General features: G+C 37.5%; 4 protein-coding genes and 2 pseudogenes across 5 annotated transcripts; 4 read left to right on the top strand and 2 right to left on the bottom strand.

Annotated features, from left to right (window-relative positions):
* Positions 1 to 716: 716 nt before the first annotated feature.
* Positions 717 to 2,424, bottom strand: LOC120186291 (plasmodesmata-located protein 1-like). Of its 2 annotated transcripts, XM_039190273.1 has the most exons (4): positions 2,310 to 2,421; positions 1,439 to 2,220; positions 996 to 1,130; positions 717 to 896 (listed from the first exon to the last, which is right to left on the bottom strand). In XM_039190273.1, the coding sequence occupies exons 2-4, from the start codon at positions 2,187 to 2,189 to the stop codon at positions 889 to 891; spliced, it is 894 nt and encodes a 297-aa protein (XP_039046204.1). In that variant the 5' UTR covers positions 2,190 to 2,220; positions 2,310 to 2,421; the 3' UTR covers positions 717 to 888. The 2 variants fall into 2 exon arrangements, with proteins under 2 accessions (XP_039046204.1, XP_039046203.1); XM_039190272.1 differs by having other exon boundaries at positions 1,439 to 2,424.
* A 3,368-nt stretch (positions 2,425 to 5,792) lies between these two features.
* On the top strand, positions 5,793 to 7,313 carry LOC120186354. Its single transcript, XM_039190308.1, has 5 exons — positions 5,793 to 5,904; positions 6,004 to 6,564; positions 6,651 to 6,812; positions 6,901 to 6,959; positions 7,098 to 7,313. The coding sequence occupies exons 1-5, from the start codon at positions 5,793 to 5,795 to the stop codon at positions 7,311 to 7,313; spliced, it is 1,110 nt and encodes a 369-aa protein (XP_039046239.1).
* A 4,595-nt stretch (positions 7,314 to 11,908) lies between these two features.
* LOC120186295 lies at positions 11,909 to 13,990 on the bottom strand (annotated as a pseudogene).
* Positions 13,991 to 14,021: 31 nt separating this feature from the next.
* Positions 14,022 to 16,066, top strand: LOC120186294 (annotated as a pseudogene).
* A 1,688-nt stretch (positions 16,067 to 17,754) lies between these two features.
* LOC120186289 lies at positions 17,755 to 23,160 on the top strand. Its single transcript, XM_039190271.1, has 9 exons — positions 17,755 to 18,012; positions 18,193 to 18,291; positions 18,385 to 18,824; positions 19,133 to 19,334; positions 20,016 to 20,183; positions 21,042 to 21,142; positions 21,486 to 21,554; positions 21,665 to 21,705; positions 22,920 to 23,160. Exons 1-9 carry the CDS (start codon positions 17,845 to 17,847, stop codon positions 23,036 to 23,038), a joined length of 1,407 nt encoding a protein of 468 aa, XP_039046202.1. The 5' UTR covers positions 17,755 to 17,844; the 3' UTR covers positions 23,039 to 23,160.
* Positions 23,161 to 25,652: 2,492 nt separating this feature from the next.
* On the top strand, positions 25,653 to 27,045 carry LOC120186292 (acid phosphatase 1-like). Its single transcript, XM_039190274.1, has 3 exons — positions 25,653 to 26,211; positions 26,308 to 26,517; positions 26,612 to 27,045. The coding sequence occupies exons 1-3, from the start codon at positions 25,829 to 25,831 to the stop codon at positions 26,787 to 26,789; spliced, it is 771 nt and encodes a 256-aa protein (XP_039046205.1). The 5' UTR covers positions 25,653 to 25,828; the 3' UTR covers positions 26,790 to 27,045.
* The last annotated feature ends 517 nt before the right edge of the window (positions 27,046 to 27,562 follow it).

Below are 27,562 nucleotides of genomic sequence, written 5' to 3'. Positions count from 1 at the left end.
CATAGTGGGAGGATTGCTATGGAATCTGTCATTTTGTACGTCATAATTTATGTGATGGTGCTAGTTAATTTTGGGGAATTGCATGGATTGGTTCTAGTCATTCTGCTCAAGGTACCTTATTTTTCGGATTTGTTGGTTAATATCCAAGTTTGTATGTGCTTAGGTTGGATTCATTTGTGTGAAGGTGCTGTTTTGATCTCTCCGTTGATATTCATAGTGCACTCTTCTTCATCCATCATAGTTTAGGGAGATTTTTTAACAAGGTCGATTATATCTCGTTTTATATTGTGTATATCTCGAATACAAAACATTCCTTTCAAATATATTTACATAAATTCGTTTCCAATTTTACTCATTTGACGTCTAGGACTTGGAAAGGTACTCGGCCTAATTTTTAGAAGCCAAAAAACCCCACCGGAATTGGCGCCGACGGTAGCAAATTTTTATAATGGGACAATTTGTTGTTAATGAATTTGATTATTGGGTGCAAACAAGTAAAATCGTACCAAATTGTATTTTTATGGATTTTTTTAAAATTTCAGATTTAATTTTTTTTCTGTGGTTCAGTGCATTAGTTTTATAATCTTGTTTAGTGTCTTATGAGTGATTTCAATATATGTGACTGCCTTGTTTTGTTTATATTCATTTTTTAATAACAAATAGAACGAACTTTGAAACGGTAAATATTATTGTACAGTAACATTTGCCAAATGTGTGCGTATATACATTGATAAGAGCAAAGGGGAAATTTTTTGTAATCACACTATTAGCCTTCTATAATTGGATGTTACAAAACAACCTCAAGTTAAAAGGTCAGTGGTATCATCTTTGTAGAAAGCTCCTCTCTTTCTAGAATATTGGAGCCACCCCATTTCGTTTCTAAGGACCTCAATAGCCTGCACAAAGAACCATGCAAAATATAATCTTCTAAAATCAAAATGAAAACACCTGCTCAAACAACGTTTCCTTTCTTTTAGGAGTTTTAGAAATCTAACCTTCATGTTTCTTACTTCGTCTCTTGCACACTGATTTCAGAAACATCAAACAAACAACGATGAACCCTAAACCGGCTACTCCTCCGACTGCGATTGCTACCGTCTTTTGTGCTCGTTGCCTTGCCTCTCCACTCCCTACAAACAACAATGAACCCCGAACCCCAAATCGGTTTCTTCAGGGGGGAAATAGAGCAACAGCAAAAATGGGACTCTATTGGGACCTATTGTCAGCCCTATACTAACATAATTGAAAGAAAATAAATAAGAGTGACCTTTACAAGACTACACCCAAACCCCACAGGGACCCAATGCTTTTGACTATGTAACACTCATGGAAATCCACCTGTCTTCTTCACACACCCGACTTATTTCATTATTTTTCAAGTAAGGTAAAAAGAAAACAAAATTTGGGCACGGATTCCTTTTTTTATCTGCAGCTTTACCTGACGATATGGTTGGAATTCCATTGGGATAGTAGCTGTAACTAATGTAGCATTTGTGCAGATAAACCTGAGCTGAAACCGAGTCGCCACAATCCTGTTTCTCCGTCTCAAAAGCCGTCTTGACGCAATCCCCACAGTCATTTGTAGCCAAATCGCCCTCGCACTGACCCAAAACATACACAGATTTATAGTCCCCTGTGTAAAACAAGCTGCTACCACTTTTTACCCCTTCTTCCGCCATGTTGAAAGCCGTGTCTCTTTTGCTCTCGAACTCGGTTCTCCTACTACTTGCCTGAGATGATGACGACCCACAAACCTTGTACAGAAACTGAGTTCCAGGAACCTGTTTAAACCCGGCAACCTCGTACCTTAGATAACACCCGCTCAACTGAACCCTGGCAGCTACTGCTCCGCCACAAAGCTTATCGCTCAGTTCCGGGATCTTGCTCACACAACCGTAACAGTGGCTCGTCGTTAGGTCTCCTCTGCATTGATAAAGGCCACTGATTTCATTCGCACCCCCACCAGAAGTAGCAGTGGAGAAAGTTGTATGTGATGATTGTGAAACCAGAGTTTGCATGAGAGTTTCCAGGTTTTGTGAGTAAACCCCAGATGGATCTTGAAATTTCTGGTCAGCACAGCCCTTGAACACCAAGTTGGTGTAATCTGCAGCTGTTGAAACATGAGAGAAGTGCCCCAAAAGGATTGTGATGGAAACCAAACAGATATGGGATTTGCTCGGGAAACCCATTTGACAGCTGGAAAATCTTTGCCCTTAATCTCTGTCACAACATGGAAGTGATGGTTTTAAAAAAGGATGGCTTCTAAATCTTAGGGAGCTAAAATATGGGGTTTAGCTGGAATTACTTACAAGAGTGCTATCGCTTGATAATTGCTATATATGGCTTTAATCTGAACTGTCTTTAAGGCTCACCTTTATTTCTTTGGGGAGTTTGCTTCTTTTTTTTATCCCCTCTGCTTTCTTCAAATCCAAGTGCTTAGCTTTAAAGATGGAAGTTTTGACGGAGACATTTGAAATTGATTTTTTGCTCTGAATTTTTAAATAAACACTATAGTATCGTTATTATATATAACAACAGCCTGAGAAATTGTTTTATAGACCGTCTCTTCACGTTATTTATAGTTTTAGTAAATTATATTTATTAATTTTTAATAATTATTCACTCTTTATTTATATGTAAAAAAAAATCAGATTTAAAAAATAAGATATAAAAATATTATTAGTTACACCATAAATGATGTGATAAATCAGGTCTATTTAATAATTTTTCCTAAACCTGGTGTACTGAGTAAATATTATTATGGGTTATTATTGAATTAGTTCCATGTTAATACTTTGTTTTGCTTCATCTGAGTAAAAAATACGTGACTGGCTAACAAAGAGAGTGCACAAATTGAAATGAAAATTCTTGGAGTCGGACTGTAAACAGCTCTAAGAAACTTGACTTCGCTCTTCATTGGCAAGGGACCTCTTAGAGACAACCAAAGGAAAACCCGAATACGCTGAGAAACTGGCAGGGACCATATGATCTTCTATTTTTGCTCAACCGAGTCCCAACTCCCAAGTGCTATCCACCAGCTGGCCATAGGCGATGAAACATTGAATTGGTAGGAGGAGTCCAGTGCCAAACGACGCGATCCTCTCCACCAACTGGGTTTAGCGGTAACACACATAAGACATGCGAGATAATAGAGGCGAAAATATGCTTCAATAAGTTTTCTATATTCCAATTACCAGTGTTATCAACGAAGTCAAGGAAATTGGTGTTGCTCGAGTTGTCGCTCGAGGATATAAGGTGGTCACGAAGAGGTCTAAGAGTTGGGATCCAACAATCATCCCAAATGTTCAAAGATTGACCATTACTAGGGAGCCAAAGAAGGCATGCGCGAAAACTATTCAAAGTCTTAGAAAGAGCTCTCTACAAAGAAGAGCAATCAGAGCGCGCGATAGTCTAGGGGCAGATCTTAGTCATATGGTACTTTTGGCGAAACGCTTGAATACAAAAGGCATTCGGCCTTGTGATTAAGGTGTAACCAAGCTTCCAAAGGAAATCTGAGTTATGCTCACGAGTTCTGTGAATGCCAACTATTAAGAGGTTGACATAGGGTATCCCAAGAGACGAGAGATTTTCTTATCCAAATTAGTAGAACCCCATATGAATTTCCTGATTAATATATCAATCTCCAAACAAATACTCATAGGCAGCCTTGAGGTTTGCATAAAATAAACAGGGATTGCCGCCAGAACAGACTTTGCCAGAGTGATTCGCCTGGCTATGGATAAGGTTCGAGTAGTTCAACCATTTAATCTAGCTCGAATTTTTTCCAAGATGAAATCGTAATGTGAGCAATTGGCCTGACCATGGATGACTGGAACACCCAAGTATTTGCCCAAGGAGTCAACTTGTTGAAATCCAAGAAGAGAGCATATCTGTGAACGTATATCTGAATCCGTTTTCGGAGAGAAGAAAATATTTGTCTTCCGAGAGTTAACCTTGTGTCCAGAGAATTGAACAAATTTGGAAAGAGTGACGTCAATTAACCGAGCTTGAGTAAGGCCAGCTCTGCAATATAGAATTAGGTCATCGACAAAGAATAGGTGAGAGAGCGGAATACCATGTCGTGCAAAGGAAAAAGGTTTCCAAGATCCAGAGGCAACTTTGTGTCGAATGCTATGGCCAAGCCTTTCCATAACCAAGACAAATAATTAGGGCGAGAGAGGATTACCTTAGTGAATACCTCTTTCAGGGTAGAAAAGAGGCATAAGAGACCCATTCCACTGAATTTGCATCGAAGCAGTAATGATACATTGCATGATGATCTGAATGATACGGGAAGGAAAGTCGACAGTAGAGATTGTCTTTAATGAACCCCTATTTGACCCAATCAAAAGCTTTTTCTAAATTTACTTTAATTGTCATCCATCCTTGGGCAGTGTTTTTCTGGTGCATGGAGTGGATGATCTCAAGATTCAGAATTATATTTTCTATGATCAAGCTACCTACAACGAAACTTGTACATAGTTGTAAAAAGCGTGCCTGAGGCGTAAAAGCGCAGAGGCTCACTGGACGGGACTTTTTCAACACTGAAGCGAGGCACGTAGCCTAGGCGCACCTAGGCGCAGCGAGGCTCTGAGGTACGAGGCTCAGTCGAGGCGCAATTGAGGCGCGATGTGGGCTTAAAACCTTGTAATTATTACTGCAGGGCCTTCTCTTCTATGCATACATGGTCTGCAAAAATGAACGACCATTTTCGTTATGTTGTTTCCAACAAATAAGCTTTGTAATCATTTTTGGTCCTTTCTTCACCTAAGTTTATTTATCTATCAGTATTTGATATTTTCTTTTCCGCTCATCAAAATTTGTGACAGTCTAAAAATTAAGCAAACCTATAATAGGAATGCATTGCGATTAACTGATGAAACTCGGAAAAAAAGGATACTTCTATGTATTAGCATAGATTAAAAAGAATGTTTAATTAACTTATTGATTAATAACTAAGTGAAGGATATAAATCTATGATTTAAAAGTTTTGTGAGTATGTATACTTAAATTATTCGAATTTTACTAAAATAATTAAATTTATTTATTTTGAAATCTAATTTAATTATTCTGAAATTTACATTATACTAATTTAAATAATAATATTTCACAGAACACAAATTTTAATATTAAATTTCAAAATAAACTTATCCTATCTTATCTTCATTTTAATTTTTTTAAAGAAAATATTTTATTATTATTTGAATTTGATTTGTCTTTTAAGGCTCTAACTATACGTAAGAGTCTCCTTTTCTTATTTTTTCCTTCTCCTTTCTTATTTAAAACCCTCAATCTACTGTCAATCGGCCTTCTAATCCATACATACTAATCTATCGATCGTTCGCTTCCTCCTTTTCTTCAACTGGAGACTGCGACGTTGAACAAGAAAGTAGCAACAATTCGATTAATCGATTCACACATTCAATTCTTCCCGTAAGTGATTTTGTTCTTCGATTGATCTTTCGATTTATACTGTTAACCATCTGTGTTGAAAGAATTTTATTTTTCTGAATCAAATTCTCTTGATAATCACCACAATTCGTGCCTATGTGTTTGTTCTTGTTTTTTCTTTTCTTTTCTTTTCTAAGTATACAGTTATTCGTAATTTCATATGTGTTTGTTCTTGTTTTTTTCCTTTTTTAAGTATGCAGTTATTCGTTTGCGTATGTGTCTGTTCTTGATAATCACAGTTTCTCTTATTTAATTTTCTGTTTTCATTTTTCTGGCTTCTGGGACAATATTGTAGCTGTTAATCATCAATATTTTGCTTTTGAAAAATCTGATTTGACATTATGACTTCTGAAAATCAGTCATCAACTTCTTCAAAGCAAGATATAGCTTGGAAGTATTGCATTGACATGGGCAAAGGTAAAGCAAGATATGTTTCTGTATATGTAGCAGCAGGTGATGAAACGTCCATATTAAATTATTATATTTGTATATATTTATATAATTATATAAGACTTGAAGTTTTATACTATTTTAATTTTTATATCTTTATAGGACGTTTATTGATGGCGAAACGTCCACATTTATACTGGACTCCATATGCTACTCATTGTCTTGATTTGATGCTTGAAGACATAGGAAGGATTTCGAAAGTCCGTGTCACGTTGAAGAGAGCAATGGCCTTAAACGAGTTTATATATAGTCGTACAGGTGTTGTAAACATGATGAGGAAGTTTACCGGGAAAAGAGAGTTGGTGAGACCCGCGATAACCAGATTTGCCACCGCTTACATCACTCTTCGTTCAATACAAGTTCAAAAGGCAAACCTTAGAAAGATGTTTACTTCTGATGAATGGAGGAAGAGTAAATACTCAAAAGAGCATGGCGGTAAAAGAGTCGCATCCATTGTTTTGATGCCTACCTTTTGGAGTACAATTGTGTATATCCTTAAGATGACGGGTCCTCTCGTAAAAGTGCTTAGGTTAGTTGATGGTGAAAAAAGGCCGGCCATGGGCTATGTATATGAGGCCATGGATAGGGCAAAAGAAGCAATTACAAACTCCTTTAATAATGTGGAGGACAAGTACAAAGATGTGTTTGCAATTATTGACAAAGGTGGGAATGTCAACTCCATCAACCATTACACGCGGCCGGGTGTTATTTGAATCCTCAGTTATTCTACTCAAATCCCTAAATTCAAGAGGATAAAGAGGTGATGATCGGGTTGCTTAAATGCATTGAGAAATTAGTGCCGAGTGTTGTTGATAAAGGTAAAATAGAGGACCAATTGTCACTTTATAGGAACGCCGAAGGTATATTTGGGATGGCAATATGCATACGTCAAAGAGAAGCAAAGTCACCAGGTTACTTTCTTTATACATATATAAAATAATATAAATCAAATTTAATTTTTGCTTGTTCTAAAACTTGTTCTAAAATATATATTTACAGCTGAGTGGTGGGCTTCTTTTGGCAATGATGCACCGGAATTAAAAAAGTTTGCCATCAAAGTCCTCAGCCTTACGTGTAGTGCAAGTGGTTGTGAGCGAAATTGGAGTATTTTTAGCCTCATAAGTAACTCAGATATCATTTAAGAAACATCATAAGTAATGTTTTTGACTCTTTATTATTCTGTTATAATTTGGCAGCTTTATAACAAAAGAAGAAACCGACTTGCGCAAACTCAGCTCAATAATTTAGTCTATGTGAAATATAATCAAGCGTTAAAGCGGCGTTATAATCATCGTGATGTCATTGATCCAATCTCTTTGGATGACATTGATGAAAGTAACGAATGGTTGCTTGGTAGAATGGATGAGATGAAGAAGAAAATGAAGATTATGTGTTTGATGATGACGATTTGACATGGAAGGATGTTGGTATAGCTTCCGGAGCTTATGAGCGTGACCATAATACTAGAAGAAAGAACGTTGCTAGTTCAAGCTCGAAAGGAAAGGAAAAATCTAGACCACACCTTATAGATGAAGATGATGAAGTTGTTATGCTAGAGGAGAGTGACACTGAAGAAGAAGACATTGGGGATTATGAAACGGATGAGGAGGAAGATGATGACATACCACTTGACGATGATGATGAGGATTAGTTTGATGTTTGATGATGATTATCAGTGACTTTATTTGATGTTTTGTTTTTGCATGTTGAATGTTTTTGTTAAACTTAGTACTTGATTATGCTTGTTGATAACTTTTATGACGTTAGGTTGGTATTTTGAATTTGAGAATAAACTCTATTGAAGCCTAATATTGAGTATCTATGATATTTGAGTTTGATTGCATTAATATATACATGTGTTACAATTTTTTGGATATCATGCGCCTCGCCTTCGTGAATCCCGCGCCTTTCATGCGCCTCGATGCGCCTTGAGCCTTTGATAACTTTGAACTTGTTTGAACTGGATGAATGAGACTTGACATTATCGGTTTCAAGCGTCTGATAATAATTTTGGTTATGAGCTTATAGAGGACGAAGCATAAGTTGATGGGCCGAAAATAGGCCATTGTCTGCGGAGCCTCAAGCTTGGGGAGGTTCTATTTAAATAAGGGTCAATCGGGGCACCATTGAAAAAAACTTTAATCATGCAGCAAATTTCAAGGCCAACAATGCTCAAGTTCTTTTGGAAGAATTCGATGTGAAGACCGTCAGAACCCAGGGCTTTCAAATGAGCCATATCAAATAGTGCCTCATGAATTTCCTTATCATTCACCGGGGCGTCATGACTAGCGTAAACAATCGGGTCAAGAGTAGGGAAGGACTCCGAATAAGGAAACGGGCCAGATAGGGAATGAGAATCAACACAAAGATGACGGAAGAAGTTAATTGCCTCGAATTGAAGCTTTGTATCGTCATAGAACCACTCTCTATCACTAGTTTTGAGTGCGGAAATGCGATTTTTTGCTTTACGATATGAGCAGTCTTTTGGTGAAAATATTTGGTATTCCTGTTTCCTTGAGTGATCCAATCGAAATGTGATTTTTTACTCCCATAGGAGTTCTTCTTGGTCTAGAAGTGATTCAAGCTCAACTTGCTGATTAAATTCAATGGATGAAAGAGAAGCAGTGTACATGTGATCAAGGGACTTTTGAACACCCCTCAAGCGAGCCATGACAACACGTTTCTTGGCGCCAATATATTCAAACACATTTTTGTTCCAAGTGTCTGCAGCATCAGTAAAGTTGGAAATAGTTTCAGACAAACTAGAAGCCGATTTTCAATTCTCAAGAACCATCATCTCGAAATCATCGTGAGCAAGCCAACCAGAGAAGTACTTGAATTGCCGAGGATGACTATGCTTTGGGGAAGGCCGAGAATGGAGGAGAATGGGACGATGATCAGAGCAAATCCGAAGAAGATGATGCACAAAGGATTCAAGGAAAAGCTCATCCCAGTGCGAGTTACAAAGAGCTTGGTCCAAGCGCGCATAAACATGACCCCGATTCCAAGTGAAATCAGGACCTTGGAAGCCTAAGTCTCTCAACCCAGTGCTAAAGATCATATGCTGAAAGTCCTTGCTGACGGTAGTAGAGGAAACAAACCCTTTACAATAAAAAAGATGAAGTGTAACATTAAAATCCCCGATGAGGACCCAAAGGGAATGAATATTTTCGGCCAAAGAGATGAGATAAGCCCAAAGAGACTTCTTTTTAGTAGGATTGGGGCTCGCATAGACGAGGGTGCCTAACGATGAATTACAATCACTTTGGTGGATCATCTGGAAATGGATGAACTATGGGTGATTAACAAGAACCTGAATACGAATGGATTTAAACCAACAGAGCCATAAGCCTCCAAAGAAATCTTGTGCTTCAATGCGGTGAGAATTAGGAAAACCGAATTTAGCAATAACAGAATCAACCTTAACCCCGCTTATCCTCGGCGCAACATAATCCACAACATCCTGCTTATTATCGCGAATATATTGTTTAGCGACCTTAATAAATTTGGGGTCTCCACAACCCCAAACATTCCAAACGAGAAACTTTATCATCAGAAATAATGAGAGGAAAGAATATACCCAATGTCATTCAACGACCATAGCCACCCGGTTTTCCTCTCGAGAGGTCCCGCTCGGATGCACACTAGAATATAGCCACAACGCCTTGGTTATCACTACTTGGGGGGATAATGAGCACACCTGCTACCCAACTTTTGCTCTAGCATTAGAAGGATCACCAAGGACGACCAGGATAGTGCCTTGAGGTAGCACATTCGGGTCGGTATTTTCTTGGATGGTAATAACAATATGTTTCTTGGGGTCAAGTGTGGAGGCAGGTTTTAATTTTTGTGTGTCTAGAGGGTCGAGAGGTCGTCGCTGGACGAGCTGTAGATGTCGAGGAACCCTTAGAGGATGAGGGTTGTACGTTGAGCTATAGGGATTTTCTGACTGATACTATTTTTAGTACCCAAATAGCTTTTGGAGCAGACGGGGCTTTGTCCTTATTCATGATCGGTGTTTTAGGGTCTGAAACTGGGCAGGGGGCTTCAGTGGGGTGCTGCTGGGGAGATGGATCATTAATAACATCTCGGTCGCCTCATAGATGGGGTTAAAACGGGAACCACTTGGAAGGTTTGACTTCATGGATGTGCTAGAGCTGGTTGGTTTGGAAGGATTACATCTTTGCTTTCTCTCAACTATCATCCATGGGTCAAACTTAAAATTTTATGGGTTCTTAGTCGGGATAGGAGGGTCGGGCTGCGGTGATGAAACATGTTAAACACTTTTGGAGGGGCAAATATCTGCGACGTGGCCATATCTTCTACATTCGAAACAGATTGTGGAGAGTACCTCATACTCAACAAGTTGAAGTCGGTCATTGATGAGAATTTTCGAGACGAGAGGCTTACTCAGATTAGTAGCAACGACCATAAGAGTAAAACGCCCCCGACGACCGTATTCGGTTAGGTAATCAGGCTTGATAACGGGTCCAATGAGCTCACATATCTCCGTTATTAAACTGTATTTGTAAAGAGTCGCAGGCAAACCCAACAGTCTGACCCAAGCAATTGTTCTTTGTGGGTGAGCTTGAGATGCCGAAAAGTTAATAGTACATGGTTCGACAATCAGATAATGCTCGAAAATCATCCATTGTCCATCAGCGAGGGTTATCAGGTAGTCTGAGTGAGTGCAAAAGGTAATCAGGAAGTAATCATTTTCGATATCCATGACTCAAACTGATTTAGACGACTTCCACCAATCATAAATCTTGTGTAGAATAGTAGTGTACCATATTCTCCTTCCCAAGAGCTTGACGACAACCGTTTGATTGAAACTTTTCTATACCAATTCTTGAACACGGTTGGAAAATTCAATGGAGATAACACCGTCAATAATAGTACAGGTGACGTCTTCATCTAGTAAATCTATTTCTTCCTCATCAAATATAGAATCATCGGGTACAGGAACTGTGGGGTTGCCACCCATTAATGTTTATTTGTAGGACAGGGTCGTAAGGGGGTTGACACTACATGGGGAAAGTTATTCTCAATTCATTCCATAACAGTAGGATTACTCGTGGGTTATGTCTCCTGCAACGCGAGGGATTTTGAGTGATCAGGGTTCGTCGACTTTTCAGGATTGGCATCCGCTTCAATCAGACTAACGCCCTCATCCGGCGGCTTAAGGCCAACACGTTGAGGCTTCTTCACGAACCGACCATCATCAGATGACGGCGGGATAGGGTGGTGAGCGGTATTGGAATCTTTCGAAAAGTTGAAGGATGCATTAGGGTTTTTTTTTAATGGTTGTCGTAGTTTGTAGATGATTCTTTAGCCACCTTCATCAAACTCGCTCGCAGGAATCCTTAACCTTAAAAACGACCACTCATCTTATTCAAGCAAAACTTGGAGCAATCGTCCCAAAGCGCTACTAGCAACCTCGAAGACAAAAAGGGAAGTCCAATGTCAAGTATCTCTAACGACGGAAGGAAGGTTTCAACGGTGCACAAAATGCACGTTGATGAAGATTTCAGGCTCAAGTGGTTCACTTTCTCTATCCTCTAGCTAATACTAGTTACATGAACATCTCCAACATTCTAGCAGATAGTGTCCCACAAGATCATCAAGTCGTTGAAGATTACCCATAGCTCGAATTTCAAAACCAAACAAACTCCAATACTACGAAAAAAACCACCTAGCCAGTCACCATTATCATCCCTCACTAAACCCTCAGCTTTAGCAAAATAAGTCACACTTGGATGACTAGTTTGACCATGCCTTGTGGAGAACGTTGCCAACAAAGTTTCTCCCTTGACAAACCCCTCCAACACATGCTACCAGAAAAGGTTGAACATATAGATTTTTGCCAACTAATTATTTGCTTTCCAGAATGCAAGCGGTTGATGGAAGAAAGGAATGAAAAGTAATAGAATTTTTTTAACATAATTTGTTATTTGATAAATAACACATTTTAATAGCAACATCATACCAATGTCAAAAGCTGTACATGTGTTTAAACTTAGGAACCTACTTACAAAACATGCTGCACACTTTTTACCTACTGAAGACATTGATTCCCTCTTGGAGGCCTGGAGAGGAAATTATGCTCACACCCCGAGGGCATATCCGGCCGAATGCCACTAGGATTTAATGGAAAAAGCAACTGGTAATAGCCATCCATAATTTCTGGAAAATTGCAAGTGGCAGCAATCTTCGGAATCTGATAAGAAATAAAACATTACAATTCTATATACTGCACATTTGGAGTAACAAAAATTCAACAAAAACAGAATCCTAATCCATGCTATTATTAGCCCCTAAACAAAGTAGCTTGAGTTAGGGGAATATCTAACTAATGCATACACAAAGTGATACAAGACGCTCTTTATAAGTATTATCAACTAATTCACTCCCCAAATATGGGGAACAAGATCCCAAGGCCAAGTTAAGCTAATGGAGCAGTAGAAATGAAGTGATCCATCTTAACTCAGAAGTCACCTTATTCTTTCACATCAACTCGTCACTCGGCTTAGTTCGAGTGGTTACAGACTTAAACTGCAGCCGGTTCGGGTAGACATCCTAGAATTGAGCCTTAATGCTCTGTCTAGCACCCAAATCTCGTTTCCTTCTAATTGTTTCTCCAAAATCTAACCAGCCAAAATTCAAATGGTACATAATTTGTCTGATGTGAACTTTGTTGAATTGAGAACTTGGACATAAGCTTATGTTTATTTACAACTACTATCTGAGCATTTCACAATAAACACTCGTGTTTTTATCTGATAAATATCACGCATGTAACCATGAAGATTGGGATACTCGAGCAGCTTCTTCTTCGTTCATTTGAACAAAACATTGTAGACAATATCAAATCTAATCAATGTAGTAAACAAGCAAATATCGGCGAGAGTCAATCTGTCTCCACACAAGTAGCGGGAACTACCCAAGTGATCATTAATCCTATCCAATGTGCTAAATAAATCAGTCACTGCAACATCGTATGCCTCTTGACTTTGAGCAAATCCACATCTACAATGTAATAAGATCACCCCCATTATACTACTACAAACTAAGGTAATTTAAAGAACTTCCAAGGCTTTCTTTTTCTTACCATGTAACATTGAAGTTTTAAACTTTAGAAAGTAATTTTCTCAAGCAAAGTTATCATTTTTTACCTGTAAACTCCATTATTAACATTGGGGTAAATCGCCCGATTCCATTCTTCAATCTCCTCTTTCAACTCCACCGGGGAGAGATCCAAACCAGGGTTCAGGGCCAACCTGTTCAGATCCGAATTGAAGAACTCAATAATATCCTAGCTCTCATTGTAAACTACTTCTTTGTTGTCCACATCCCACAGCATTGGCACCGTGGCTCGCCCATCATACCCGCCTTTACTCAGCATATAAACTTCCTTCAAATTCCGGCACCCGTTGACCTTGTCCATGGTTGCAGCAGGGATATCATTGTCCATACTCTTATCCTTGTCTGGTATATCTTTGAATTCCCAAGAGCCGTCAAAGCCATAAGCTGTGACGGACACGGGGACGGCTTCTTCGAGGCCCTTGAGGACACGGACGATCAGGGTCCGGTGGGCCCAAGGGCAGGGGAGGCTCACGTAGAGATGCAGCTTGGCGGTTGCGGCGGTTGCGTTTTGTCCTTTGAGGCGGAATTTCGAGGGAGGCTGGTGTATCCGCCGGAGGGATCGGAGGGAGCCAGTTGGGACATCATGATCTGCCACGTAGAGGTACATGTTGCACGGACGGTGGAGATTAGGAGGCCAGAAGGGAGGGATGCACCCCAGAGGAGCTTGGAGATGCTGATGATTAGGTTCAAATTACCGTTTCTGTTACCGCTGTCATTATTACTGTTGTTGAAGAACATTCTAGACCTAACCTGGCATGCCAATTTGAAAGTAGTTTTGGACGGGGAGTGTAACTGGAGGCGAGAACTGGGCAGTGAAATGCAGAGCATTGCTTTCGTCTTTATCATCTTCTTCAACTGTTTTTCCCCCTTTCGTTTTTAATACCACTCCTTTAGAGGAATTACCGGGGGGGGGGGGGGAACTCCGAGAGAATACCCTATTTTAAAAAAAACGATGCGTTTGGCGTTAAGAAAAGTTTAAGCAAGCAGTCCAACCCTAAAGCAGCGTATATAAGCAAGCAGTCCTCTGTCTCGAGAAAAAACGGCGGAGCGGAGCAGAGCATAGCCGATCCAAAATGTCAAAGCGAGGTAATTTTTTTTGTTCATCATTTTCTCGCACATTCGGATTCTCTGAACAAGACTCTCTCTGATCATGGTCAATTGTTCTTTTTTTAAAAATTGTAATAGGAAGGGGAGGTAGTGCGGGGAACAAGTTCAGGATGTCGCTGGGTTTACCGGTAGCGGCGACGGTGAACTGTGCGGACAACACGGGAGCCAAGAACTTGTACATCATTACTGTGAAAGGAATCAAAGGGCGTCTCAACAGGCTTCCATCGGCTTGTGTCGGCGACATGGTCATGACTACGACATGGTCATGACTACCGTCAAGAAAGGAAAGCCTGATTTGAGGAAGAAGGTGTTGCCAGCTGTCATCGTCAGACAGCGGAAGCCTTGGCGTCTACATGTACTTCGAAGGTCCAAACGTTTCCTTTTCTCCTCTTTTTTAATGTTCTTTTTATTTACCTTTGCTACTTCATTTGATAATGGGATTGCTGATTTTGATTGTTGGTTAGTCTTGATGAGAAGCATAGATTAAGGGGAATTTTGCCAGTTTTAAACAGCATGATATTGTTATCTTTCTTTTGCTTTGGGTTGCCTGTCTGCTGGTGTATTTGATTAATTATTGCGTGTTACTTCAATTCCTTTGACACTGTTTCAAAACTTAATTTTCCCTTATTTATCTATCTACAGATAACGCTGGTGTCATTGTCAACCCCAGTGTCATTGTCAACCCCAAGGGAGAAATGAAAGGTAAACCAAACACATTCGTTGTCTTCATTCCATCTGGTATATCCAATTACGTGTTTACAACAATGTTGCTTGTTGAATTGTGGGGGTTAAATGCTAAATTCATCTGTTTTTGTTGTTCTGTATCCCTTTCGAATGAACTTTTCCGGATGGTTTTTCTCTGGTTACTTGCTTTCGCAATGTCAGGTGAAATAAAGTGAATATTCCTGAAAATCAGCTGCTGTTGCACCCTTTGAAAATGAAAACATGAGTCACTGATGTTTTGAAGATTCTATTATCTATCTTTCCAAGTTGACATTTATGTTACTTTGACTCTGTTGGTGTTGAACCTGTATACATTTCCAAACATGGAATGAGAATATTGTTCTTGTTTATCAGTATGTGTCCTGTATGGTTTTTTATTTTATTTTTCAGTATATGCGTCCTAATATCCTGTATGGTTCTGTTCGTGTTTTTCTTTAACTTTTTCATTGATATGGATGATCTTTGAAGGTTGTATTCCCATTCCATGTTTGGAACCGAAAATCGAATAGCCATAGCAACATAGGCTATTGGTTACTTGCTTTTGGAATGTCAGGTGAAATAAAGTGAATATTCCTGAAAATCAGCTGCTGTTGCACCCTTTGAAAATGAAAACATGATTCACTGATGTTTTGAAGATTCTATTATCTATCTTTCCAAGTTGACATTTATGTTACTTTGACTGTGTTGGTGTTGAACCTGTATACATTTCCAAACATGGAATGAGAATATTGTTCTTGTTTATCAGTATGTGTCCTGTATGGTTTTTTTCTTATTTTTCAGTATATGCGTCCTAATATCCTGTATGGTTCTGTTCGTGTTTTTCTTTAACTTTTTCATTGATATGGATGATCTTTGAAGGTTGTATTCCCATTCCATGTTTGGAACCGAAAATCGAATAGCCATAGCAACATAGGCTATTGATGCCTTTACTATTGATCTGCAGTTTAGTGGCGAAAATAATTATTTATTTGATCATTGATTTGGTTTTCTTTTTTCAGGATCTGCTATTACTGGTCCTATTGGAAAGGAGTGTGCTGATCTGTGGCCTAGAATTGCAAGTGCTGCTAATGCTATTGTCTGAAACATTTTGATTTGTTTTGCTTGAGATTGTAGTTTTAATGTTATCTTTCCCTTATGACAAGAGAGATTTGATTGACCAGTAGTAAACCTTCAATGTAGTGTCTGAACACCTTTTTATATCATGAATTAAAAATGTTTTAGCATGCTTTGTTTCTATGAAGCACGGGGATGGCAAATGAGCCCCATTTCAAGTAACCGATACGTTTCCTGTATGTATGTGCCATGGTGGCAGTGTATGGCTGATCAAATTTGGGGACAGTCAAAGCTTATCCAGGGACGTTTCGGGGACGTACCCAGGGGGTAATTTTGCTAGAAAGTCAACCGGCAGCAAAGCTCCACATAAGCAGCTAGCCACAAAGGCTGCTAGGAAGTTGGCTCCGACGACTGGAGGAGTAAAGAAGCCTCACCGTTTCAGACCAGGAACTGTGGCTCTGAGGGAAATCAGGAAATACCAGAAGAGCACCGAGCTCCTGATCCAAAAGCTTCCGTTCCAGAGGCTTGTGAGGGAAATCGCTCAAGATTTCAAAACCGATCTGAGCCATCAACCCAGCAAAACAAGTCCGCATTGCTTTTCAAGCAATTGATACCCAAATTTTCAAGCCCTGAAACCAGCATCTCTTTCCTTTCCTTTAGCCTCTTTTGATTCTCCTTCATTTATTTGATTGTGAAAAGGAAGAAGCGGTCGCGGGTAGAAAAAAGTATGAATAGGATTTAAAGAATTTTTGGTATAATTACCGGTTGATTCCTGAGCTTTCTAGAGCTTTCGAATCCGGCAACAAGTTTTGGAGTATTTTCAAATTGGACACTAAAATTAATTTAGAGTTTCGGAAAAAAGTTCTCAAATGTTAGAATTTTAATTAGGGTGTTACACTAATTTTTTTTTATGAAATATTGATTTTATTTATGATTTTTAACATCTATTTATAATTTTAATTTTTTATAAGCCGTCCCCGTACCTTGTAATTTTAGAAATTGTTGTTTCCCATTCTTGTATCCGTATCAGTTCAACATCGCTTTGATTAATCATTTTCGGCTTGGATTTGGAACTTAACATGTTTATATGTTCGAACTTGTACCAGTTTTATTGCGACAGCATGATTCTTCTGATCTTGTTCTAATATTTCAAATTCTGAAACAGAAACCATCTTGAATGCATGTTGTCAAGCAAATGTCCTTGCTCAAAATGATGCCTAGGCATATGGTATTCAGAACATTGTCGGAGGAGGGCAGCATAATTCGGCTGTAATGTGTTCAATAGCTCTGTCGTGGCAATTGTATTGACAAGTCCAAGCTAAACGTGTATAGATATGGAAATCATTTTGCAGATATGATAGTTTGCTCATTGGCAGTCGACGGATCACTCGGCCTCCCTGTTTTTATTGATTCCCCTGCAAGCTTATATGAGTTGCTACGGACCAAAACAAACCAACCCCTTCAAACACAACATGAACAAATAAACACTACCACAATATAAATAGTGGAGTATAAAAAAATAAGTAAATATGAAGATAACTTTATTCTTTCATACCCAAATTCAGATACACACCTACCGAAGGATAAAACTGTTTTCCAAGAGAAATGAGTACTGGGGTACGCAAGTCCATTTATGTTGCGACCCTGACCTAAACATAACGAACCAAGGCAGAAACTTTAAGATTGCCAGACATTTTGCTCCACAAAGTCAAACTAGCTTCATTTTCTTTCTCATTTTTAGTCTTTCTTTAGCCTTTCGAGACTTCAAGGTGTGGCGGGAAAACTGAAAAGTCCCATCATCCGCTCTATTGGAACCCAAACCCTGCGTGGCTTCAAACCAAACCTCTACGCTACCTGCGGTCTCATTGCTAGATTTGGTGTCATTGAAAACATAATACACGGAAGAAAAGAAGAATGGGATGGAATCACCCAGACATATCATTGGATGAAATGATGAAACTGATAAAAGGGTTTGTCGATATCCTGATTTTAGCATCTGGGTATCAATCCTCTGGTCTTCTTGCCCACTGGGACTCCGATAACATCAATCGAGCTTTCCAATGGGCCCTCTTCTTTGAAAATGTCTGTACTCTGTACCCTCATTTTCTCTTTTTATACAAGCTCATTCATCAACTGATTCTACTTTCTGCAAGTTATTGGTTGTTGAAGAAATTTTTTATCTTTCCATTAGAATTTTCTCCTATATCTGAAATAGGCAATACAAACTATGTCAACTGAAGTTTCTTTCACTACATTGTTTAGGTTTTTCGGCGTCTGAGCTGCTTGGATGTATATCAAGAGTCTATAGTGGAGCTTGATGCTGCTCTTTTTGAAATGACTTCTCATCCAGCGTTTCCTCAGGTTCTGCTCTTCATACATCCTACCTTCTTCTATACTAACTGAAACTCAAAGAGATTTATTGTTATTAATATCATTTTTTTCTTATGGTGTCAGGGTCTCGCACAGTTGTCGTCTGCTACTCTTAGAAGGGCAAGAAGTTTTTTGTTGGAACACTTGCTCCATACTTTACCATTGAGGGATTCACATCTACAAGCTGTTCTTACTGCAATTATTGAGGTGGATCTTAGTGATCCTTCACAGACAGAACATGACTGTCTCAATGCATATTTGAATGATTTGACATTGCAAAACAGGATTTGTATGAGGGATAACAGTACATTTTCAGATGTAACTCCGACTCTGGAAACAGAAAATTTTACTAAACTTGCTGTTCACGAACTCTTCGGGAGACAATCTTCAGTGTCATGCATATTAATTATTGAGGAAGGAGTCAATGTTCTTTCAAATGCTGTAAAAAATAACGGCTGGAAAGACTCTGACTGCAGCCTATATGGGGAGCCAATGAATCATGAAATTGTTCCAACTTTGTTGCCGTAAGTACGAATGTTTATTACTATCAATTCCATGTTGAAAATCATGTAAGAACAAAAATACGAATATATTAGCAAATGCTTAGTTCATAAGGGGTGATGGAAACTGTTTTAAGTTCTTCACATAATCCTTTTAGTGCCTCAAAGGCTATCGTTTTGTTCTCTTTGTAACTCTTGGATCTCCCTTGTTACTTTCAACTAAAAATTTTCTTTGTGGTACTTGAGGTCTGCAAGATTCTTCAATAAATCAATTGCTTACTGTATCATTTTTCATAAAGGTCTGACCCAATGGACTTTGTTTTTGTACATAGAATTGCAGATGAATTAGTTGATTTTGTCACTTGGAAACAATGGAAATCAAGGGCTTTGTCATATTTTCTTGATAAGCGAACTATTAGGTTGGTGTCTGGTGCAAGTTTAATATTTTCAGGTGCCAACGAACAATGGCGGAAAATATTTGGGCAGCTGAACATTTCTGAAAAAAGTAGTGAAAATGATTTGTATGAGACAATTGTAAGTTTGCTCAACTTGATATGAATGATAATGATGTAAGCTTGCTTTACTTTAGTTGATGTGCAGCCCAGCACCGAGTTTCACATGGTTTTTCATGGCTTTTCCTTGTCTAGTTCTTGCTCTGTTTTTGGTGCTATGTTTTTTGGTCGTCATGTCACATATCCATCTAAATGATAGCTCTGGTAAATTTTAAAGTTGGGGAAGCATGAAGTTGTGGTATGCCATGCTTTGAATTATTTTCCGTTTGTTTATTTGGAGTTTGAATGATACATTTCGAGGTATATTTGTTTAATAATTATCAGGATAAGAAATGCATGTTTTGTTTCTTCCATTTACTGTTTGATGTTCATGATACTGTTGTATGGCTGAAGTTATATTGAAAATGATGGGACTGAAATTCTTATTTAATTGTTGGGAAAGATGGTCTTGTAAAGTTTTCAGTTAGTTTGAGATAAATTGCAACTTGATTGCAGCAGAAAATTTCTTCTTGCTTACAAGTGCATTGTTTCAGTTTTCATTTTGTGGATAGGTCATGATTAATTAATTTCACATCTTAGCATGTCCGATTTTTCAAATTATACATGTTACCTTATTGAGTCTCTGTTTGGAGGTATTTGTTTCCTTAAGCTCTAATTTTACTTATAAATCCTTGTTTACCCCTCCTTATCTCTTGGAAAACAGGAGCTATTGTTACTAGGAAGTATTGCAAGCAGATGGAATTGCATAATTGAACACTTGATGTCAGTATCTTATGATTCTGTTACCATCTCAAAGCAATATCATGTACTTGCTAACTCGGTCTTTGAAATATCTCAAAGTAATCAAACAGAAGAAATAAAAATATCGAAGGTATTTTTTAAGATCAGTTGTTTCGTCTGCCTATTTTTTAGTAGCACAACAATCTTTACTTATGTTTATGAGCGGTGTGCCATGTATTATTTATGCATGCATGTTATGGAGGAGCTTAATTGGGCTTGGTTTTATTTTAGCATTCTTTTTTATGTAGGATTTTAGTTAGAATAGTAAAGATGGTTTTTAAGCTTCTATTGTTGTATAATTAGAAGATGTACGATTAACAGGCCACAGTCCCATGCTAATCCCTTGGTGCTGTAGAAGCAGAAGTCATTGATTCTGTGCCTGCAGCTTTACCCTGAGTTCTTCAAACCCTTGATTATCATTAGAATGATTCCCACTCTTAATTGTTGGGCAAACTGGTTCCTTAGCTTTATGTATAGTTTTACTGCAATTCTTAATACCATTTTTACGACCTTCCTTCCTCCTTAACATTTAGAAAAGTTTTTATTTTCATAATGAAAGCAGAAAGCTACTATCAGCCTCATTGTTTTTGTTAGCTATAGCAGAAAAGCCATTTCTCCAAGAAGGATCAAATCTTTGTAGTTCTTCTTCTGTCACCTATTGGACATCTTTAGTAAGCATATTGAATATGTTATGCTATGCAATTTGTGCATCTGTAACATAATATTGAGATAGAGTGAAATGAATTTGTTTTGCCCCTGAAATAGAAAAACTATATTTTATATCTTCAGTTGTAGTGCAAATTTGCTCTGAAGTTACAGTATTTGCCTATTTGAGCAGTATTAATTGAATGTTGTTATATTGGACTATAGCTCCAAATCCATCTTTTTATTTCTTCTAATCTTGTAGTTTGCATCGCTATTTATTGTTTATTTTGGATGTCTAAGTTAGGAAGGTGGTATTCTTGATTATCTGACTCGACTGTTGGGCGGTCAAATTCATCTATTGTGGAAATCATCTCCAGCTCTGGCAGCAGTTTCACTTACATTCTGGTACTATTAATCTCTGTGTGAGGCTTTGAATAATATGAACCATCTGTTGTAACAGATAATTAGGACATCTTATACATGTCGCATTGTGAACAATAACACTTCGTTTATGCTTGTTTAAATTTTTGGAGATTGCACAAAGTTGCATTAGTTTAAATATAATGCCTACTGTGTATACCTACCCAACGAACGTAATGGCAGAAATCATATTTGAAGTAGAAATCTTGTCCGTATTTAGTAAATCGATGGTGGAAGGAGTCAGTTTCCATTGGATCATTGGACACTTCTCAGAGTGCTTGTAGTTTGCTTGCTCCATGATTCAAGATGGTTGTAACTGGAATTGCAGGCCAACCTTATTTAGAGTTTACTTGAGTGAAATTGAGCTTCAATTTAAAGGAAAGCCTTCGATGATAAGGTTTGGCATATGTAACTCAATTTTTTTTAATTATTTATTATAATATGTCTCAAATGTGTAAGTTAAGGGAATGCCTTTACATCTCAATTCCTATATATGTTGTCTTGCAGATGCTGCAATTGTATTCAAGATAGCAATGAGCACAAGGACTGTGAGTATATTACTTCTCATATCCATATACTCCTCATGGATGCTTTTATATAGACTCCACTTCTTGCAGTGTAAATTTTACATTCCTTACTGTGTCAGGAACCTAAAATGGCTATATACCAAAAATCCCACAAGATTAACTTAGCTGTTAGCAGGTGGCCTTATAGTATTGTTCCAAGTAGGGTTGAGAAAGCTTTGTTGAATAACCAGTCTAAAACTTAAAGACTCAAATTTATTTCCTACTTATACATGGTTTGCATACAATTTTGTCAATGCTGTCAGTCAACCCTCACTGTTAAATATGATACCCAATTTTAATTATTTGCTTGTACACCCTGCATGTGAAAATTAAGACAAAAGGCAATTGCCTTTTTTGCTTAGAATCTGCTTATCTGGTAGTTTTTGTTGACATAAGCAGTTATTGACTGATTTATGATTAAAAGAAGATTGGCTTTTGCTACTTGAATGCACATTCTCTTTTGTCTAGGGCTGTAAATGAGCTGAACTTGAACGATTGGGCATTTGTTCATGTTCGTTTGTTTATTTTTAAGCTTGTTTATCTTTTGTTTTTGTTCATCATGAATTTCAAAATTGTATTCATGTTCATTTATTTAGAACTATAAGTGTTCGTGTTCTTTCGCTTAAATTAAATAAATTTGTTTTTAAACATTGAATAAATATTTTTGCTAACATGTTCATGAATAATATAAACATAGAAACTATAAATAAACATATTTATTATTTTTTATATAAAATATTAAAATGGATAAATAAAATTAATACACACAACAATAAGTAATTATATAATCTTACAATAAACGAGTTTTAAAAAAGCTTCAAGTGATTTGTTAATTGAGCATGTTTATGAATATAAATGAACTGAGTATGTCTATTGACAACACATGCACACCCTACAGACGTAACTGCTCGAACCCATAATCTTTAGGGAAAACAACACTTCTCTTTACCACAGGCCACTCAATGGGTTCTATTGCTACCATCATTAGAATCATGTTTTATGAAAGTCATAGGTATGATATCAGCCATTGGCATGGGCGTGTTACCTAAATGAATTGAAATAGTTCGCTATGATCTTTGTTTGTATATTGGACATCAAATCGATGGACATTTTCATTTTTGGATAATGGAAGAAACTTTAACTTTTGGGATGGAGGAAGATTTGTACAAAAATATCTTAGTATGCTGTATTTCCAGGTGAACTTGCTGAGAGAATCTGGTGTCTCTACATCTTTCATGTTTGTGGCTCTCAAATAATACGCGGCGGCGGCATGCGGTGTTCGATAACTGTAATTTATCATGCTGATCCTAAATAAGGTTCCCTTTTTCTTTCTTATATCCATTGCTGAAAAATCTCATTTCATTTTTATATACTTGTAGTGAGAGCTACTTTTGATCTAAATTTTGATATTCAATATCGTGTTCAGCCCTAAATGTATGTGGACCTCAGCTAGGGAGAATAAATTTGAAAAAAAAGTTATGTAAAACACCAAGCATATACATATGAAGACGAAGTTATTGTTTTTAGCTTTCTTCAAATAAATGATGAAACTTATTGACTTAAAGTTGCATAAAGCGTTGATGCTGGTGCCTGTTTTTTGTTACTGCTTATTATTGCTCAGTATTGATCTGACAATGCATTATCTGCCTCACAAGATATTCTCACATCTTTGTGGAAAGAGCTGTGAATGAGATGAGATTATGGCAAGCTATTTGAGTTTAATTTGGTTAAAGTTCAGTTAACACCAAAATCAAAAGAATCCGATTCAAATTCGAACTCAACTTGACTTCTTAATGAGCCAGAGCAGATTGTTTGATACTCAACTCGAAAAGCTCATGAGCAACTTGAGAAAATAATATATTAAATTTTTTAATTTTTAAAATTATTAATAATATTAAATTTTATATTTTATTAAATGCAATATAAGGTTTTTATGTATTTAAAGTTCATGTTTAGGTTGAGTTTGAGCTTCAATCAAACAAATTTTAGAATGATTTTGAGTTTGAGCTTCGATCAAATTAAGTTTTAGAATGTTTTGAGTTTAATTTTTTATATTATTAATAATATTAAATATTTTATTTTATTAAATGCAATATAAGGTTTTCATGTATTTAAAGTTCATGTTTAGCTTGAGTTTGAGCTTTAATCAAACAAGTTTTAGAATGTTTTTGAGTTTGAGCTTCGATCAAACTAAGTTTTAGAATGTTTTGAGTTTAATTTTTTCAAGTTCTAGTCTAACTTCAATTTTTTATTTCAAGTTTGAGTCAAATTTGATAATTTTAAATTTTAGAGTTTTCGAGTTGAGTTGAATTAAATTTTAAATTTTTCGAATCGAGTCGATCTTAATAATACTCTAACTCGACTTGTTTTAAGCTCAACTAGGCCCATTTACGATCCTATTTGTGGGCCTTCTTAACTCTCCTGTCAAGTTATGGGGGGGGGGAACAGGATTAGACTTGGGCACTATAAGGGTAACTGTTTCACTGCTTCTCTCTCTTTGCCTCTCCTTTCGGCACTAGAAGGGTTAGACTTGGGCATGGACGGTACAAACTTTTAATCATAGCAAACCTACTCTTAGTCTCTCTTTTCATCATTTTTTTAGATTTTCCCCAGAAAATTCTTATTGCGTAAACCTGAAGAGAAAGCACACATGATAAACATAAGCAACTTTTTGGAAGGTTAGCCTCATCTCAGACATCATATCACTACTTCTTTATCCAAGTTGAGACAATGGATGACCTAGGAATGATGGTAAAAGCAAAGTGGAAAGAACATTGAGTGGTTGTGGTTCTGATTTCAGACAAATGGCTAACTGCCATCTAACATCTTAGTCAGCGATGTCTTTTGGTAGGGGAGTTAGATGCACCAAAGGCTCCATTCATGCTGTCCTTGAAACGATATATCTTATTCTTGTTGCTTTTACTTTGAGTGGATATAAAGGGTGAGTTCTTATAACTGAAAATTATGAAAACACAGATCATGAAGTGGGAGAAGAAAGTAGCAAGTGATGAGTATGCAGTCAAGCTTATCGGTGTAGAAAGACGGCCGACTTTGTGTTGCTGCTCAAAGTTACATGTGTTGAAGCAATTTGTTTTGAAGCTCAAGTCACAATGGAGGAAAGCTATGAGACTGCAAAGAAGCAGCACGCAGTTCGGGTATGACTTCCACATCTATTCTCACAACTTCGACGACGGGTTTTCGCGTGAACTGAGTTCAACACAACGAACTTTTGGCTCTCATCTTTCCAAATAAACTACATCAATCCTTTTGTTTTCTGTTATCTTAATTGGGTTCCCTATGATATAACCGTTGTAATTAGTTCCGTGGTAGAACCTTCAGACTGTATATCTAAAACACAGTTGTCAAGCATTGAAACATAGGGACACCTTTTTGGGTGACAAAAACAAAAAGCAGTTTCTGGGTTTAAATGTTTGAAATGATTGCATTCTCTCCCAACGATGCTGTTTCCATCATGCATCCAAGCACTTTAGTTTCCAGGTATGAAAGAATATTTAATTGCATCCAATCGCGTAATTTTCTTCCCGTGTTTGATGGCATGAATTGCGGGACATACTATTTCCTATTGGCCCTGAAATTGCTGAGAAACCAGCAATCGTATAGGGCATCCAAGGCTGAAAATAAAATCGTGGTTGTTTTTTAAACCGTGTATTTGATTTATTGATCAACTGATTTAGGTTGTGGGTGTTGCTGAGATCTATTATAGAATGAGCATTTTAATTCAATTTTTTTCATTCACATATTGTAACATCAATATTCAAATTCCTGATATTACTTAAATTATGCTTATTGATGTGCCTTCTAACTTGGGACATGCCAGCTGGGATCACAAATGGCATGACGTGGAAATATGCGTTGGACACCATAATTTTGATTCACATTTGGTTTGTCCGTATATCCATTAGCCCTCAACTAATATACCATCTTTCATTTAATAAATAACCATTGCATGTGGTTATCCAAGGCTGGATTATGGCTCCATTCCAGGGCCCAGACCCCACCTCCCATGTGATGCTTCCCTTTTTATGCCCCTCACTCAACGTTCCGAATTCATCTCAATCTTCATTCCTCACCTAGACTCTGCAAAATGGCAAGGAAAACTTTGCTCCTTCTGGCATTGACATGCCTCTTCATCGGCCTCGCAGCCGCCGACTGGAACATTTTGAACCCGAAATGGAGACTCGACGCAAAACAAGATCCCTGGAAGAACTACTGTGAAAGTTGGAGGATCAATGTGGAGCTGAACAACATAAGGGAGTTCGAAGCAGTTCCCCAAGAATGCGTCAATCACATCAAGAAGTACATGACTTCGTCTCAGTATGCGGCCGACTCCGAGCGAGCAATCGAGGAAGTGAAACTATACTTGAGCCGCTGCTGCTCATTGAAAGGTGACGGCAAAGATGCATGGATTTTCGACGTCGACGACACCCTGATCTCCACCATCCCTTACTTCAAGAAACATGGTTTTGGGTAAGTGTCAAATTTTCCACCCTAGTCCACTATGTCCTTATTGACATGGTCATTGTTCAACGCTTGATCACATATGATTCTGATGAACAAAACCAGGGGAGAGAAGGTGAACTCATCTTCTTTGGAGGCATGGATGAAAGAGAGCAAGGCACCAGCTCTAGACCACACATTCAGGCTCTTCCATGAGATCAAAGACAAAGGGATCAAAATCTTTCTAGTCTCTTCAAGAAAAGAAACCCTTCGATCTTCGACCGTCGACAACCTCATGAAGGTTGGATACCATGGATGGGCTAGTCTCATCTTAAGGTATGCAAATGCAACTTGACCAAAATTCTCGAGTTTCGATTTCAAAAACTGCAGTTTCCTAGTTGTTGATCCGATGTTTTTGAATGAATTGAAGGGGCCTTGATGATGAATACATGCATGTGGAGCAATACAAGGCCCTGGCAAGGAAGAAGTTAGTGGATCAAGGATACCGCATATGGGGAATCGTTGGAGATCAATGGAGCAGCATAAAGGGGCTGCCAGAGGCAAAGAGAACATTCAAGCTCCCAAATTCCATTTACTACCTGTCTTGAAACTTCAGCTGAAATCGATTTCTGTGCCCATTTTTCCACCTAATGTGCTTTTATTTTCTATAAAATTTGAACAAACACTGGAACTAAGGATGGTAGAGAAGAAGCCAAAAATAGCAAAGCAGGGCACAAAATTAGAGCTCTATAACTCTGCCTTCAAAATCTATACACAAGACTCTGCCTGCAAGAAATCAGTGTTTTATTTTCTATCAAAAGTTGTTCATTCTTGGATATTTTTGCAGAAATTTCTAGTTGTCAAGCTATTGTGTTAATTTAGTTTAAATGTGTAAAATACACAAAGACTCTTCCCACTATATTTTATAATCTCCCGACTTTAAAAAGTTACAATATGATTAATAGACTTACACAAGGCTTTTATTATATATATATATATATATATATATATATATATATATATATATATATATATATATATATCTAAATACCTAAAATAATTTTTAACCAAAATAAATTCATTAAATAACATAAGGGTTAAAAGAAATATTGTTCTCTCTAGAAATTCAAGTTGAAGGGAATGTAGTACTCTCAAAAGATTATGAGTTGTTATACTTTTTAGAGATTCAAGCCTGTAGGTTAGTGTGGGTTATCAATGAATTATTTTTCATCTAAATTATAAAAAAGTTGATACTTGGTATTAATTAAAGAATATTTTAGGTATTTAAATGAAAAAGATAGTATGCTTTAGTTATCTATTTTAATCAAAAAATATCTTAGGTACTTGTTTTGATCAGAATGATAATTTTAGGTATTTACTC

The sequence above is a fragment of the Hibiscus syriacus genome, unplaced genomic scaffold (assembly GCF_006381635.1).
Source record: "Hibiscus syriacus cultivar Baekdansim isolate YM2019G1 unplaced genomic scaffold, ASM638163v2 tig00113337_pilon, whole genome shotgun sequence".
NCBI lineage: Eukaryota > Viridiplantae > Streptophyta > Magnoliopsida > Malvales > Malvaceae > Hibiscus > Hibiscus syriacus.
Note: the sequence above shows the minus strand (reverse complement) of the source record. Positions and strands in the feature narration are given on the sequence as shown.